This window comes from Phocoena sinus, chromosome 2 (assembly GCF_008692025.1).
Source record: "Phocoena sinus isolate mPhoSin1 chromosome 2, mPhoSin1.pri, whole genome shotgun sequence".
Taxonomy (NCBI): Eukaryota; Metazoa; Chordata; class Mammalia; order Artiodactyla; family Phocoenidae; genus Phocoena; species Phocoena sinus.
In genome coordinates, this window is record NC_045764.1 from 62,185,317 (window position 1) to 62,201,233 (window position 15,917).

At 49.4% G+C, this 15,917-nt stretch overlaps 1 protein-coding gene and 1 long non-coding RNA gene across 4 annotated transcripts in view; one reads left to right on the top strand and one right to left on the bottom strand.

Annotated features, from left to right (window-relative positions):
* The window catches only part of LOC116749925, a 40,063-nt gene that overhangs the window by 13,354 nt on the left and 10,792 nt on the right, over window positions 1-15,917 (top strand). The gene's annotated exons all lie outside the window — the stretch shown is intronic.
* On the bottom strand, window positions 1,321-14,509 carry TBC1D21 (TBC1 domain family member 21). Of its 3 annotated transcripts, XM_032624769.1 has the most exons (11): window positions 14,285-14,509; window positions 7,568-7,675; window positions 7,326-7,429; window positions 6,321-6,415; window positions 5,699-5,809; window positions 5,486-5,586; window positions 4,475-4,571; window positions 4,023-4,123; window positions 2,635-2,751; window positions 1,862-1,945; window positions 1,417-1,478 (listed from the first exon to the last, which is right to left on the bottom strand). In XM_032624769.1, the coding sequence occupies exons 1-11, from the start codon at window positions 14,342-14,344 to the stop codon at window positions 1,446-1,448; spliced, it is 1,011 nt and encodes a 336-aa protein (XP_032480660.1). In that variant the 5' UTR covers window positions 14,345-14,509; the 3' UTR covers window positions 1,417-1,445. The 3 variants fall into 3 exon arrangements, with proteins under 3 accessions (XP_032480662.1, XP_032480660.1, XP_032480661.1); XM_032624771.1 differs by lacking the exon at window positions 5,699-5,809 and having other exon boundaries at window positions 1,321-1,478; window positions 14,285-14,463; XM_032624770.1 differs by lacking the exon at window positions 7,568-7,675.

Sequence of the window (15,917 nt, forward strand, 5' to 3'; positions counted from 1 at the left end):
CTTCTCCTCCCAAGGCCACAGCTCATCGAGATGTCTTTTATTCTGGTTCTTCGGTAAACTGGAAACACAGTTTTGTTCTTAGAGAACTGGATTCCATGCAGGAACCCTTGTTTAAATAAACTGTCTTGGGAACAGAAGCCTAAGGAGGAGTGCAGTATATGAATTTACCCATGTGCCTTCCTGCCCAGCAAACGCTGGCTCTCTAGCCATGCAGAAAAGACCCTGGTTGGGGGAACAGGACCCCATTCTTCCGAGTGACCCCCTCCAGCAGAAACACAGCAGCCAAGAGACTCAGAGTCAGCCAGGGATGGGAGATTGTCACCTGAGGGGAAGGAGACCAGACACTAATTGGGGACATAGTGCCTTTCCAGTGATGGTCACTGAGAGTGACAGGGCGGGAGCAGGAGAGTGAGAAGGATGGTTGGGCCTCACCCCCAAGGGCCAGGTCCACAGCAAAACAACAGATCCCTCCCCCGCATCCATCAGCCCCCTCTGAAAAAGTGTAGCCACTGGGCAGGGCTCTGCATGTGTGTGTGTGTGTGTGTGTGTGTGCGCGTGTATACACACTTGCCAAGCAGCTATGGGGATGGAGGCACCTGGCCAGCCCCCTGTCTCTCTGTTGGTTCAGCCCCTTCTGGCCAACCTTCATGTCTGTCTTCAGGGTACCCCTCAGAGCATGGGCAGGCAGGGCGGGGGGCCCGGGGCTGGGGCACAGTCTGGGGAGAGCGGGTGGCAGGCACCGCTGCTCCAGGGAGAGTCTGCACTGCCCGAGTCAGGGAAAAGATGGCATTCTCTGGAGAGATTAAGTCTGCAAAAGAGGGTTTAGTTTGAGGCGGCATCCAGGCTGAGAAATGAAGGTGCAATTGTGAGGGGGCTTTGAAACCAGGAGGGGAGTCGCTTGCTAGCCAGAGATTTGGGCTGTGACCTTCCACAGATTGCTGGGGAGGCTCTGGAAAAACAATGTCACGTGAGACTGGTACCTTGGGAGTAAGGGGAGCCATGGGGTCGGACCCTCCTCTCCGGACCAGGGATAGAGCAAGCCTGTTAGACACGTCCATTCCTTCCACAGGAGGCAGCCGGCTCTCAAGGTCGGTTATACCCTCAACCATTTGTTTCCTGGTGCAGAACCACTGCAGCCTTGGAAAGCCCTCAGCCACTGAGGGATGGCTGACCAGCACAATCTCCTCCCAGTGTGTGCCCTCTCTCTAGCCCTCGCAATCTCTCATCTCGTTAAACAATCCTGTCTCTGCTCTTATGCGCCCCCCCCCCCCCCCCCCCCGGGAAACACACTGCTTACCATGAACCATGACTCCAGGAGGCTGTTGCTGTCACAGCTGTATTACCTACACCCTCACCCGAACGCCCCATCGGACTTGATCCTGACCTCGCGGCTGAAGCACCACCTCATTCTGTCTGTTGAGGGCGTCTGTCCCTTGTGAGTATCCTCAGAGAAAGAAATCCTTTAATGGCTGAGGAACCTGGGGGAGAGGAAGGTTCCGGCAGGTAGAGGCAGACAGACATTGGTCTGTCGCTCTCATTCTTCGCTTCATTCAGCCAGTGACATTCTCCTGAGCCGCTGGGTGCCCCGCCCTGTGCCCAGGTCGGCCGGGATGGACGCAGGGAACGAGGGAAGAGGGCCATGTTCTCGGGAAGCACAGTCTATCTACTTGGGGAGGCAGGAGTTACACAGGCAAACCTGTGAGAAGTCCATGCAGAGCAAGCCCTGCGGGTTGGTGGCAGAGAACATAGCACAAGCTGTGTCCCTGAAGTTGAATACACCTGCCATGGGCTGGGCTTGGGAGACTGGGGAGGGCTTCTTGGAGGAGGAAGGGAAGGAGGACAAGTAATCGGGGTAACTTACATCCTTTTGGACGAGCTCCGCGTAGGCTGTGCAGGCAGCGGAGACCAGCTCAGCAACATCAAGGTCTATGAGGTTGTTGCACGCCTGTGTGCCGGGAGAAGGTGGGGCGGAATCAGGTCTCCCCGGGCACAGGCAGCGACCTGACGCTTCAAGGGGACAAGACCGCTGCTCACGGCAGTCACTGGGGCCAGCTGATCTCCCCCACCACCAGCTTGGCACACTGCCTGAAATTGTACCAATGGAATTTTCTCTATTGGGAAGATGGTATATGCAGTTTTCATTCTGGGCTCTAGGGAGTCCTGGGGTTCCACCGAGCGTTTCATGGGCTTCTAGGAGGACTCATTTTATGATTGGGGTGCTCTCCAAGATGTTTTTGACAAAGCCTTCAGCTGCTTTTTAGAATTGTTGGAAAATTCCAGGTCTTTTGTCACAGGAGGACCCTAGGGCCAAAGAGTTAACTGTCAGTCTGTCAAACCTAAAGCTTAAGAACTGTTCAGGGCCTCAGTTTCCCCATTTGCTGAACACGGGTGATGACGATGATGAGCGTTATGGCCCCTCTGTGTCAGGCTTGTCATGAGGCTTAAACAAGCTGGTCTCTAAAAGCACACAGCACAGTGTTCGGGGTATGTCAGTCTCGTCACTATTCCTGCCCAGGGGCAAAGGGGCCACTGGAGTCCAGGGCCCCCGACCCAGGGGCCTTCACCAGGGATGGTGTGGGTGTCGGGGGCCTCCAGGAGCCGGTGGGGCCGGGCCGGGCCCGAGGGTGCTCTCACCAGGAGGATGTCGTCGCCTGTCATGCTCTCCTGCAGCACCTGCTTGCGTACCATCTGCAGCATGCTGTAGGCCACCAGCACCTGGAAGTTCCTGCAGGGCTTCCCCGTCAGCAGGACCTGCAGAGGTGGGCGAGCCTCAGCCTGGCCTGTGGCATGACACTGCAGACGCCTGTGGGGTAGTGCGGTACCCACCAACCACGTGGCCCCGTCCATCACGTCTGGGCCTTGCTGCCGACGTGCTCATTCATTCGGTCATTCGTTCATTCAACCTCTGGGGTTCTAGGCATGGTGCTTGCTGTTGGGGGACTCAGAGAAAAAGCCTTCAGGGAATTCACTAGAGAGAGGGAGGGAGGAAGGAGAGAGAATGAGAGAGGGAAGAAGGGAAGGAGGGAGGGAGCAAGACAGAAGGCGGGAGAGGGAGAGAGAGAGAGGGAGAATGCCAAGAATGACTGGGTAACTCTCTGTAGCTTTTTTTTTTTTTTTTTTGCGGTACGTGGGCCTCTCACTGTTGTGGCCTCTCCAGTTGTGGAGCACAGGCTCCGGACGTGCAGGCTCAGCGGCCATGGCTCACGGGCCCAGCCGCTCTGCGGCATGTGGGATCTTCCCGGACCGGGACACGAACCCATGTCCCCTGCATCGGCAGGCGGACTCTCAACCACTGCGCCACCAGGGAAGCCCTCTCTGTAGCATTTGAATGGAGCTTTGGCAAAGCAACAGTTGATGGAAAGTCAACAATCCAGGGGTGTCACCAAAGGCCTGGCAGTGGTCATGGACTTGAGCATGGAGACCAGCAGGCCAGGAGGGAGGGGTGAGGTGGGGGGAGTTGATTTCTGAGGCACTGAATGTCAGGCTGAGCGGTGGGCTGGATCCTGCAGGCAGTGGCAGCCACTGGGCAGGGCAGTGATGGGCGGTGGGCCTGTTCCCGGGGAGGTTCATCTGCTGATGCCCCGGAGACTAGGGTCAAATAACTGCAGGTGCGACCTGTCCTTAGGGGCCCCTCCTTCTCCAGAAGTCAGGGCTCAGAAGAAGTGTGTGCTCAGGTGGAGGGGAAGGCCGAGGAAGAGGTGGCTGGGAAAGTGAGAGCAGAGTGAGGCCCCTTGCACAGGCAGGGTGGCAGGGAAGCTGAACGCAGGCCAGGCTTCCACTGCACAGGCCACGAGGCCCCTCTTGCCTGCGCTGCCCTGAGAAGGTACAGTGGTGGGATTAGATGGACAGATGGACCAACTGATGCTCTGTCATCTCCCAACAGGGCGGAAGCAGGCTCAGTGGCCCAATAAATCCCAGTGAACTCCATCCAAAGCCAGCAATCAATGGAGGCAAGGAAAAGGGCTTCCCTGCCACCTGCCCTAGGGGTAGGGTCTATCCTCTGCCCCAGAGGAGCGCCTCACCTCCCAGAGCCTCCAGACGTCGTCGAAGGACTTGAAGGCACGTTGAAAGTAGAGGCAGAACCAGGGGAAGAGGGACTGCACGGCCCCCGCACCCTTCCCTTCTGTGGGGAGAGAAGCAGGGTGCCAGCCAGGGGGCCATGGTCAGGGGAACAGGAGATAAAGCAAAGACAGACAGATGAGGCCAAACAACTGAGCACATAAACACACTGGGAAATACAAAAACCTGGGCTGTCACTTTTCCATCTGCCCTTGGAGACTGTTTGGGGTGGATTTTCAACTGTCCAGATTTCAACCCCATCCAGATGAACCCTCTCGCTGGGGCCCAAAGAAAAGACCAAATGACCTTGCTTCCTCTCACATGATTGGGCGCCACTGCCTTGGACTGGGTCCCGGCCCCCTCCCACGCCTGCCCTGGTGGGAGGACATGTAAGATGGCAGAGGGGTGCACTCACTTAGGTGCTCAGCAAACACGGGGTCCAGGACGTTGATCACATTGTTGAGCATGCCGAGGTTCTTGCCCACCCCAATGCTGATGACACAGCTGTGCTCCTGGGAAAGACGGGTGGGAGGGAGGGAAACCCTTGAAAGCGTCAGAAGAGTCCGTCTTGCTTCATCAACTCCCCAATTCTGGAGGCCCTGTGCGTGTCTGGCTCTGGACCGGGCACGTGTCTCTGTATGAGTCTGAGTGTCAGTGTATGTGTGTTTGCAAACACACATCATGTCTGTGTCTGTGGTGTGTGTGTGTGTGTGTGTGTGTGTGTGTGTGGTGGGCATGTGGAGATGTCTCAGGGGTGGCTCACAATGCAGTGAGACCAGTTATTCCTCCAGACACATGCCATGGGTCTGGACCAATCAGGACAAGGAAAGAGCAGTTTGCACATTGTTGCAGGGATGGAGAGAGGAATGGGGGTGGGTTCTGGGTAGCCTCTCACAGCTCATGAAGAAAGGCTTTCCAGAAAGGGAGTAATGGGGGGCAGTACCTTCAAAAGCCCTCCACCTCACAGTGTGGGGGGCGCCCTGGGGGGCCGGATGCAGGTCATGTGAAGGTAACTGTGGGAGACAAGACTGAAGACAGAGCCTTGAATGTCTGGCTGCGGTTTCTGGATTTTATTCTGGAGGCTGTGGGGAGCCGTGGAGGATTTGCAGGAGCAGAGCCATGTTTTGGGAGGGTAATGCCAGGAGAAAGGTGGGTGGGCCTCACTGGGCCTTGCCAAACCTCTCAAGGTTTGACAAGAGCTGGACCCAGAGCATCATTACCCACCTTCTCAGTTCCAATGCTTGCCACCCCACAACCAGAACACACCCCACCGGGGTTGGCATTGTCTTCCCGTGGGAAAAGCTCCTCTGGGACTCAGAGGGCTGCTTCAGGACTGGAGGAAATGGCTGGGGCTGCCAGTGCCTTCCGAACCTCAAGGGGTGGTTTGAGGAATGGGGGTGGTCCCTAAGCCAGGCTCCGCTCTCACCGTTTTCTGCAGGAAGAACTGGAAAAGCCAGAAGGTCTCATGGTCATGTTCCACCATCAGCTGGAAAAGCATCACCATCTCATGGAAGCCCTGCTGGTACTCTGGGGTGGAGGGGAGCTAGTGAGGAGGGGCAGAGCCTGGGCTTGGACAGGCCCTATCCCGGGAAGGGGTTGAGAAGAGGGGGCTGAAGGGAGACCCAGCCCTCTGGCGCACCTGCCTGGGTGTTGCAGACGTAACTCAGGAGCAGGAGCTTCTCCAGCCTCTTCTTATCAATAAGGACATTGCCCAGGGGGTCTTTGTCATAGAGTTTCTGGATGTCGTAAGCTAGGAGGGGGGCAAGGGATGGTGAGGCACCAGATCACCTCCAGCAGAAGGTCCATGGGTGAGTTTATTCCCCTCACTCCAAGAGGCTAGGACCCAGGACATCCTGGGAAGGGGGCCATGAAAAAGGTACATCAGCCCACCAGGCTTTGCCTCTCACCACAACCTGAGCTGCCTGGGCTTTTTCCCACCTCCGAATCTTTGACCAGGCTGCACCCTTTGCCAGGGATGTCCCACCCCCAGCACCACCTATAATTCAACCTAGTTCGAGGCCAAGGGGAGAAGAGATGTAGACAAACAGCAGAAACAACATACACCCAGGGATACACAGTGCTGGGCGTCTAGGGGCAGCCAGTAGAGCCAGGCGGACAGACTAACCGAGGTTTAGCTGGCAAAATTCCTGGCACGTGTCAAGGCAGCTCCCAGGAACCAGCGCACAGATGTGACTGTGGTGGTGCAGGGATGACCTCCAACCCTCCCCTCTGCCCAGCACAGCCCACCCTCCTTGGCTCACCGATGTTATTCCGAGTCTCTATGAAGTTCCGGTGCAGGTTTTCCAGAAGGGGCTGAATCTTCTCGTACATCTGGCATAAGGCCTCGTAGTTCTTCCTGTGAGAACAGAACTGAGGCTGAACGAGGCAGCCTTCCCTTCCAGGCCAGTCGGGGTAACCCTGAGCAGTGCCCTCACCCAGGCAGTGCCTGCTACCTGTGCTGCCTCCCCTCTCCCCGCCTCTGCCAGCCCTAACCATCATCTGATGTCTGCCTGGAGTGCAGCGGGATGACAGGTTTAACCTCTGGCTCTGCAGTCTGACCACTGCACCTGGATCCTGGATCCACAACTTAAGTACTGGGTGTCTGCCACTAGGGTCAAGACTTGGGGATATCACCAGCCCTCTCTAAGCCTCAGTTTCCTTGTCTGTAGAATGGGGCTAACGCTAGCACCTATGCCTCAGAATTAGAAGGACTGGATGAAGCAATGTTTTGTGCCCATCATTAGAACGAGCTTAGGTGGTGTCGTGGGTTGAATGGTGACCCCCAAAGATAAGTCCATGCCCTAACCCCTGGAACCTGTGAATATGACCTTATTTGGGAAAAGGGTCTTTGCAGGTGTATTTAACTGAAGGATCTTCAGTTAAATACTGTGTTAAAGTTAAATCTTTAACTGTGAATCTTCTCCACCTCAAGAAGGCTGCACAGGCCTAGGGATGGCTGGGCTGGGCTGGGCTGAGCTGGGCGGTGGGGGGAGGACAGCTAGGAGGTGCTGGGATCCAGCTCAAGTCAGTAGAGTGAGGACTGGTAAACATGGCCGGGCTGGGGTGCGGGGTCGGGAGTGGGGATGGGGGAAGGTACCGATGCCCCCTGTATGTGGGCCCCGAGTCGGCAGAGCCGTGGGGATTTTGTCTCTTGGAAAGAGAAGTCCATTTGAAGGAAGAAGCTTGAACCTACCAGGCTGGGGTGGGCACCCCCTCCCACCTGCACCGCCAGCCACCCTCCCCTGACAGGATCTGAAACGTTCTACCTCCTTGTGCTGTCTACCATGAGCCGCTCATCCTGGGAACTCTGCCATGAGTAGTAGCCCGTAAGGAATTTCCAGGCTTCCGGCCTCACGAAGGGGTGCAGACCCTGGAGAGGGGTGGAGGTGAGAGGTCGTGGGCCTTCCAGATGCTTGCCAAAAGGGCCCCTCCCAATGCCATGCTTGTCCCCTTGCCTGCCCATGTCCCCCAGTTCCAGGGTGAGGCCAAGGGTAGCTGAGGACCATACCCTTTCCAGGATGTTAACACAAATGAAGTCTCGTGACTTGGCCAAGTGACCGTTCTCGTCAAAGAAGCCATCCCATTCCGTCTTGTCAATGGGTGGTTTTCTCTTCACCTGCCAAGGACAACCACCTCAGCCCTCTGTTAGGAACCTTTGGCTTTCCTTTAAGTGTGATTTTTAAGTGATATACTCTGGATTTTGCAATGTGAATCAAAGTTCACAGCCTCTGACTCACTTCTGGAAATTTATCCTGAGGAAATTACTGAAAATATATAGAAGAATGCTGCATGCACGGTCATTTTCATTGCACACCACTTACCAAAATGAAAAATGCAAGCACTCTCTAACTGTTGTGCAATAAGGGAATAGTTAAGTCAACTATGGCTTATAGGCTTAATGGACTATTGTGAGGTATTTAAATTGATGCTTACAAGGAAAGAATAATAATCCGGGAAAATACAAACGTTAACGGACAAAAAGCAGAAAACAAAGCTGTGTATTCAGTATCTACTCTCTCTGTGTACTATACTCCATACATCTGTTACATATTATAAAAGCTTCACATTATATACTCTTAGAGTGAATTAACCACTATAAAAATCCTGTTAGGGGGCTTCCCTGGTGGCGCAGTGGTTGAGGGTCCGCCTGCCGATGCAGGGGACGCGGGTTCGTGCCCCGGTCCGGGAGGATCCCACATGCCGCAGAGCGGCTGGGCGCGTGAGCCATGGCCGCTGAGCCTGCGTGTCCAGAGCCTGTGCTCTGCAGCGGGAGACACCACAACAGTGAGAGGCCCGCGTACCGGGAAAAAAAAAAAAAAAAAAAATCTTGTTAGAAAAAACCCCTGAAAAAACCCACCTAAAAACAAAACAGTGATTATCTTTGAGTGATAGGATTATAAGTAATTTTCCCTTTTTTCTTATATTTTCAAACTTTTCTATAATAATATATACTGCTTTGATAATGGAAAAATATAAAACAAGCACTAATTAAACACATCCATGAGCTCCATTTTAGCTTTCCTAAAAGAGTAGAACAATGCATCACAAGGAATGGTTTCTGGTTTACATCAGGGGTGTGTGTGTGTGTGTGTGTGTGTGTGTGTGTCAGGGGAAAGTGAGTGCAATGCATACAAAGTAATTTAAAATGCTCATAAAACAATAATTAGGGGTTGAATTCCTGTTGGAACAGGGGAAGATTCCTAGGAGTCTTGTATTGGAGAGAATATCTTGAAATGCCACATAGCAGACTTGAAAGTGTGCTGATGGACAGAGCTTGGCAGGTGACTAGACATATCTGATGTATATAACTCCCAACTTCCCATTAATATATACCTGAATGTGCACATGTGTGACTCAAATTTAAATTTGCATACGAGTCACCTGAGGATCTTCTTTAAACGCAGATTTTAACTGAGAAGGTTTGGAGTGGGGCCCAAGATGACACATTTCTAACAAGCTCCCAGGGCATTGCTGAGGCTGGTCCACTGACCACACGTGTAGAAAGGTGTTAGAAGTAAAACAGCACTGGAAATTAAAAATTCGAGCCCACAGGCCCAAATTGGGGATAATTTCCATTAACTCCATGTTCTATTGGGATGGACTGAGCAATACACTTTAATGACTCATACATGCTCCATCTTCTGAACCAAAATAGGACATATGGGCCCTAGAACGTACAAAAAATCTTGGCCTTCGCCTAACCTTGGGAAGCAGGGTCTGCCCTTGTGCCATGTCCCGACTGCATAGGCACTGTCACCTGAGCTGAGCAGAGCCAAGCTTCTGCCCCACTGACAGCCATCATGATCTCCCAACCTATACTCAGAGACTGCAACACTCAGCAGGAAGTAGAAGGGAACAGGCAGGGCGGGGCTGTGTCCTGGGATCCTTAATTGTAAAAGGGAATGCATGAACTTTAGGAATACATTTCCTTATGAATTTTAGTCAATTGATCAATTTCTACAATAAAGACAGTTGTGATTTTGATGGGGATTGCATTGAACCTATAGATCAATTTGGGAAAATTGATAACACTATTGAATCTTCTGACCCATGAACACAGTATATTTCTGCATTTATTTAGGTCTTCTTTAATTTCTTTCAGCAATGTTTTGTGGTTTTTGGCGTGTAGGTTATTCATGTATTTTGTCAGATTTATCCCTAAATGTCTCATTTTGGGGGATGCTACTGTAAAAGTGTTATTTTTAAACTTTCAACTTCCAACTCTTCATTGCTAGTATATACAGATACAGTGGATTTTTATGTATTGATCTTGTATCCTACAACCTTGCTAACCTCATTTATTAGTCCTAGTAGCTTTTTGGGTGTATCCATAGGATTTGTTACATAGGCCAATGATCAGCAATCTACAACGCATGGGCCAAATCAGGCCTCTAATCTGTTTTTTTAAATAAAGTTTTATTGGCACACAGCCATGCCCATTCACTCATTTGTTGTCTATGGCTGCTTTCATGCTACAATGGCAGAGTTAAGTAGTTACAACAGAGATGTATGGCACACAAAGACTAAAGTACTTACTATCTTGACCTTTACAGAAAAAGTTTGCTAACCCTGACATAGATGATCATGTTATCTGTGAATAAAGGCAGTTTCACTTCTTCCTTTCCAGGCTGGATGCCTTTTATTTCTTTTTCATGTTTTATGCACTGGCAAGAACTTCAAGGGCAATGTCGAATAAAAGTGGTGAGAGCAGACATCTTTGCTTTGTTCCTAATCTTAGAGGAAAAGCATTCAGGCTTTCATGATTCTGTATGATGTTAACCATAGGCTTTTTGTAGATGCCCTTTATCAGGTTGAGGAAGTTCCCTTCTCTTCCTAATTTGCTGAGAGTTTTTATCAGGGATGGATGTTCTGCATTTACTGAGATGATCATATGGTTTTTCTTTCTGTAGTTTGCTAAAATGGTAAATTATATTGAATTATTCTGAATGGTAAATCATTCCTTGGATAAACCGCGCTGGTGATGTATTATCCTTTTAATTTTTTAAATTTTAATTTAATTTATTTTTTGCTGTGTTGGGTCTTTGTTGCTGAGCGTGGGCTTTCTCTAGTTGTGGCGAGCGGGGGCTACTCTTCGTTGTGGTACGTGGGCTTCTCATTGCGGTGGCTTCTCTTGTTGCGGAGCACGGGCTCTCGAGCACAGGCTCAGTAGTTGTGGCTCACGGGCTTAGTTGCTCTGTGGCATGTGGGATCTTCCGAACCAGGATTCGAACCTGTGTCCCCTGCATTGGAAGGCAGATTCTTATCCACTGTGCCACCAGGGAAGCCCCTGTATTATCCTTTTTAGACATCATTGGCTATTATTTACCACAGTTTTATTTAGGATTTTTGCATCATTGTTCATGAGAGATATTGGCCTATAATTTTGTTTTCTTGTAATGTCTTTGATTTTGGCATCAGGGTAATGTTGGCCTCATAGAAGAAGTAGAGATGTATTCCGGCTTTTCAATTTCTTAGAATAGTTTGTATAGAGTTAGTATTATTTCTTTCTTCAGAATTTGGTATAACTCACCAGTGAAGCCATCTAGGCCTGGAGTATTCTTTGTGGAAAGATTATTAACTACAAATTCAATTTGTTATTAGATTGAAGGATAGTGTCAGAAGAAATTGTTTTATTTTTTACTTTTAAAATTAGAGATGTATAGGAATAGGACATTATCCTTTTAATTCACTTTATTATTTTTTATTTTATTTTTTTGGCTGTGCTGCACTGCATGATGGATCTTAGGCAGGCAGGATCTTAATTCCCCGACCAGGGATCGAACCATGCCCCCTGCAGTGGAAGCGCGGAGTCTTAACCGCTGGACCACGAGGAAAGTCCCTCAAATTTACTTTAAAAAATAAAAACAAACCATACAGGAAACAACAAGGAATCAATAAACGCATAAAGCATAAAAATGATAGAAATCCAAAGAAATCGATTATGGAAATAAATGCTTAAATTCTCTTATTAGTTGTAAACATTTAAAAAGCACTGATGATAGTCTAAGCACTTTATATTTACCAACCTTCTAATCTTCACAGCCACCTATGAGGTAGGAGAGGTTGTTACACTGTTTTATGTATTAGGGAACCAGAGCCCTAGAGGGTTAATTAGTATATTTGAAGTCGTACAGTAAATATCAGAGCTGAGATTTGAACCCTGAGCTGTTTGTTGCAAGAGTCAGGGAGCTTAACCCCAACGCCATGCCACCAGGGAGTGTAAAAGACAAGAAATTTCAGTTTGAATAAAAAATATACGCCCTACATACGCTGTTAACAAAAGGTATACCTTAAAATGAAATGCCATGGAAAGATTAAAAATAAATGATGAACAAAGTTATGAAAAAAGGGTTGAACACAATGAAAGTGGCAAAGTAATCAAAGTACTATGCACAGAACACTATAATAAACGATATGGCATCAACATAATAAGGCAGAGCTAATCGGAAACATCGCAAGAAGGCATCTGCTGAGTGCTCGGACAATTTGCATTACTAAACCTCTACCTGCAACAATTGGCCACCTGCCTACTTTGCCATGGCTGAATTTGTTTATAAAAAGCCACTGACTTCTCCTTCCAGCAAACTCCGCTTCTCTCTGCCCAGCCACTTCCCTGAATCTCCCCATACCCGAGCAATCTACGGGCCACCCACCAGAGCATTTAAGACATTTGCTAGCAAGCAAAGGACAAGCACAAAAAGCCTGACCACCTGCAGAGGGCTACAGTGGTGTGTGTGTGTAGGAATTTCCACAGGAAGTCCCCTTCCTCTCTTCACCAGTACATCCACACCTCCTGTCTATGCCTAAGATCCGTCATGCAGTGCAGCGCGGCCAAAAAAACTAAAAAAAAAATAATAAAGTGAATAGAATCTGTATCTGGGGTCCTTCAAAGTAAAGGAGGTGGTCATCTCAATGGCCACTCAAATCCGTCTTCATCCTCCTATATTCCTCCATTCCTTGCTCCGCCAACCTATTAACACCCTGCCCACAATCTGGGTACAATGACCTAGTCATCCAGGAGGAGACCCTGGTAGTCCTTGAGGTGCTGGGTACTCTTCAGCTCTGCAGTAGCGCCTTTCCTAGTCCCCTGGGAAGGGTACTGCTAGGTAGGGCAGGTGTGGAAATCTCCTCCCACCTTTGTGGTGTGCCTAAGCATGTTAAAGCTCTCCACGGGCAAACCTGGGGAAAGCTTGGCCATGCTTCCTCTGGAAAAGGGGTCCAGAAGTGGGAGCCTTAAATGGTTCAGCCTCTCTAACAGCTGCTAGCAGCCTTGGCTACAGGCATACATCTTTCTACTCTCCTTCCCCCTCTGCATCACTGGGTTTAAGAATTTTCTCCAGTATTTGTTAGTAAAATAAGAAAGCCACTGGAGGATAAGGAAAACTTTCTATGAGGGTTTTTGATGCCGTGTTCCTCTGAATACTCATAGCAACAGAGCCCTCAATAAAGCCTGAGTTCATCTGAGGGATAAGACATACTCCCAACAGTAACCATGTCAGTGATTCTTACCAAGGGGAGAGGGTGTGGCCCAAGGAGGGCAGGCATATTAATAGTAGAAAGCTTGGGGAGGATGTGTGCAACTTGAAAATTATCTGGGTGATTATTAGCAACCCAGGTGTGGAGGGTATATCATCAGTATAGCATAGTTATCTTAAAAATAGCTTAAAGCAACAGTGGTTCCCAAAGTCAGCTGCAAGTCAGAATCACCCAGAGGGCTTGTTAAACCACAGATTGATGGGCCCCATCCCCAGAGTTTCTGGTTCAGAAGATCTGGGGCTCAAGAATCTGCATTTCTTACAAGTCCCCATTTGATGTTGATACTGCAGACTCAGGCACCACTCTTGGAGAATCACTGATTTAGAAGATGGACTCCGCAGTTTGGGTTTAAATCCCAGCTCTGCCACTTACTAGCTGTGGGTCTGTAGGCAGGTTGCTTAGTCCCTCGGCCTCAATTTTCTCAAAGTGAAGCTAATAGCTTCACCCACCTCATAGAGTTATTATGAGACTGACTATAAATAGGGCATTTAGAACAGTCATTGTACCTAATAAATGCTATATGACAGTTTGTTATTTTATTTTTATCCTTCTCTAACTTCAGATAAATGAAGAGAGGTATAAAGAAAATTCGACTCAAGGCTTCGTGGTAATCTGCAATAGAGCAATAACATTTAAAACTCCGGGAGAGAGAGGCCTGTTTTTCATTGCTGCTTTTTTATGTGTCACTCTCTAAATCACTATGATTAATGAGACTTGAGATTGGTTAAGGTCATTATAATTAGTTACTATGATTTTGAAAAATATACTGTGTAGAAAATTTTATGACTGAGGCTGAATTCAAATGAATAGCGTATCATTAACCGGACATGGAACCGCCTACTAACAAAAGCATTACTGCCACCTGGTGGCAGCATACCAAAATTGTTGGCAAAAGCACCATGGAAAATTCATCGGCATCTTTGAGACAACTTGCAGACCTAGACTCATTAAAGTTAGAATGTCACATACGGGGAAAAAGTAACACTGGCTTAGATAGAAGGGTAAAAACAAACCTGTGTTTTTCAGTCCTGTTGTCTGTAATGATGGTGAGACCAAGGTTTAACCTACCCTGCTCCACTTTCGAGGCCAGCTCAGGGTTCTGGTCCTTCCTACCCAACAGGGGAAAATGGCCCTAATGCAAACCAGAGGTTGGGGAGGGAGGGCCTCAGAGCTGAGGAAGAACACCCACCAGGATGAAGGAGGCCGACTGCCTGGCAGAGAGGCTGTTTTCAGGAGAGAGGGTGGTCATGGCCCCTGCTAGCTGTCTTCAAAGTAGCCTCTGACCAGAGCTCACTTGAAGCCCTAAGTGATGTTTTAATTAAGCAGGGGAAGGTGATCTTCCTATGTGTTGCATCCCCAGGAGGAACTGGGCCTATTCCGACCTCCCATACTTGAACAGAGCCAGCCACTGTGTGTCACAAAGCCCCTGGAATCCTCATCACAATGACCTTGGAACATGGGAGCACTCAGCTTTAGAGGTTAAGACACAACCCAAGAACCAAGGGGACTAAACCTCCCAGTCACCCAGGAAAACTATAGTCCTTACAGGATGTGCAGTGGGGGTTGGGATCAGAGGACATCAGGGTGCTGGGCTGGTCAGGGAGGGCTTCCTGGAAGATGTGAACCAGGAAACCTTTCTCTATCTCGGTATCTCCCTCCTCTGGGCTCCCTTCCCTTGTTAACCCGCCAGACTAGTACCGAAACCTGGAGAACACCTAGAATGGGAACTTCAGATTTCTTGGGTGCCACTTTCAGAGACTCAGAATCAGAATGTCTGGGCTGGGGACCTGGGGAACTGTATTTTGCAAAACTCCCTGGGTGACTCGGATTAGGTATTTGGATGGTAGCTTCAAGGGGTAGAGATCAGTTTCATTTACCTTTATATCTAGAATGCAAAATACAGTGCCCAAGTGACTGAATGAATAAGTTAATTGAAGAGTAAATGAAGCTCTTAAATCTCATCTTACTTTCCTCTCTGTATATATTAGAGAGATTTCTATACATGCCCCATCTCCCCCCCTACCCTGAGTTCCTTTAGGCCCGGGTCAATGTCTGATTCTTGTGCTTTCCTCTCCCAGTGCCAACCCCACATCCTGGCACTTGGTAGGTGCTCAGTATTTGTTGAATGAATCAGGAACTGGCTCCTCTTGGCTTCAGCATCACCAGTTCTCCACCTTAAGCGTCGCTTGCATTTCTACTCAGGTCTCGGCCATTAAAGCCATCTGGCTCTGGCATCCTTAGTCATTAGGAGAGGATAGTAATTAGACCAACCGAACTGGAATCAGGAGCTTGGAGCTGGAATTTGGACTCTGACCTCAAATCTGGATGTTCCCCCATTCTGAGCCATGGATCCCCCAGCCATGAAATCAGAATACAGTCAACCTCTGGCGTGCACATCCTTATTAACATACCGAATCAGCGTCCATATGGAAGTCTTCAGTGGACACAATTCACTGTCTCATTTACTGTTGCTGTTCTGTTAGCTTGCGGCACTGCAGGAGGCCTTTTAAATCGAAACGCTTTATTCTCTGCCTCTCTCCACTACTCCATCCCAACCTAGGAAAGCGTGACAGCCTCTTCCCCTTGATCTGCTGCCCCTAGGTCTGCATGGACAGGAGGTGGGGCGGCTTTGAGTAGGGGAGGAGTGGAATAAGGACGGGGCAGCCTCTGACAGCAGGATGTCTTCCTTCTGAGTCTTCCAAAGCAAATGTCCGGAGCAGCAGGCATGGCGAGGGCATTACTCACCATTTGGGATTATCTATGCCTCTGTTCTTCCACATTAACAAATGTCGACAGCTGAGAATTCACTGTAATGTTGCCCT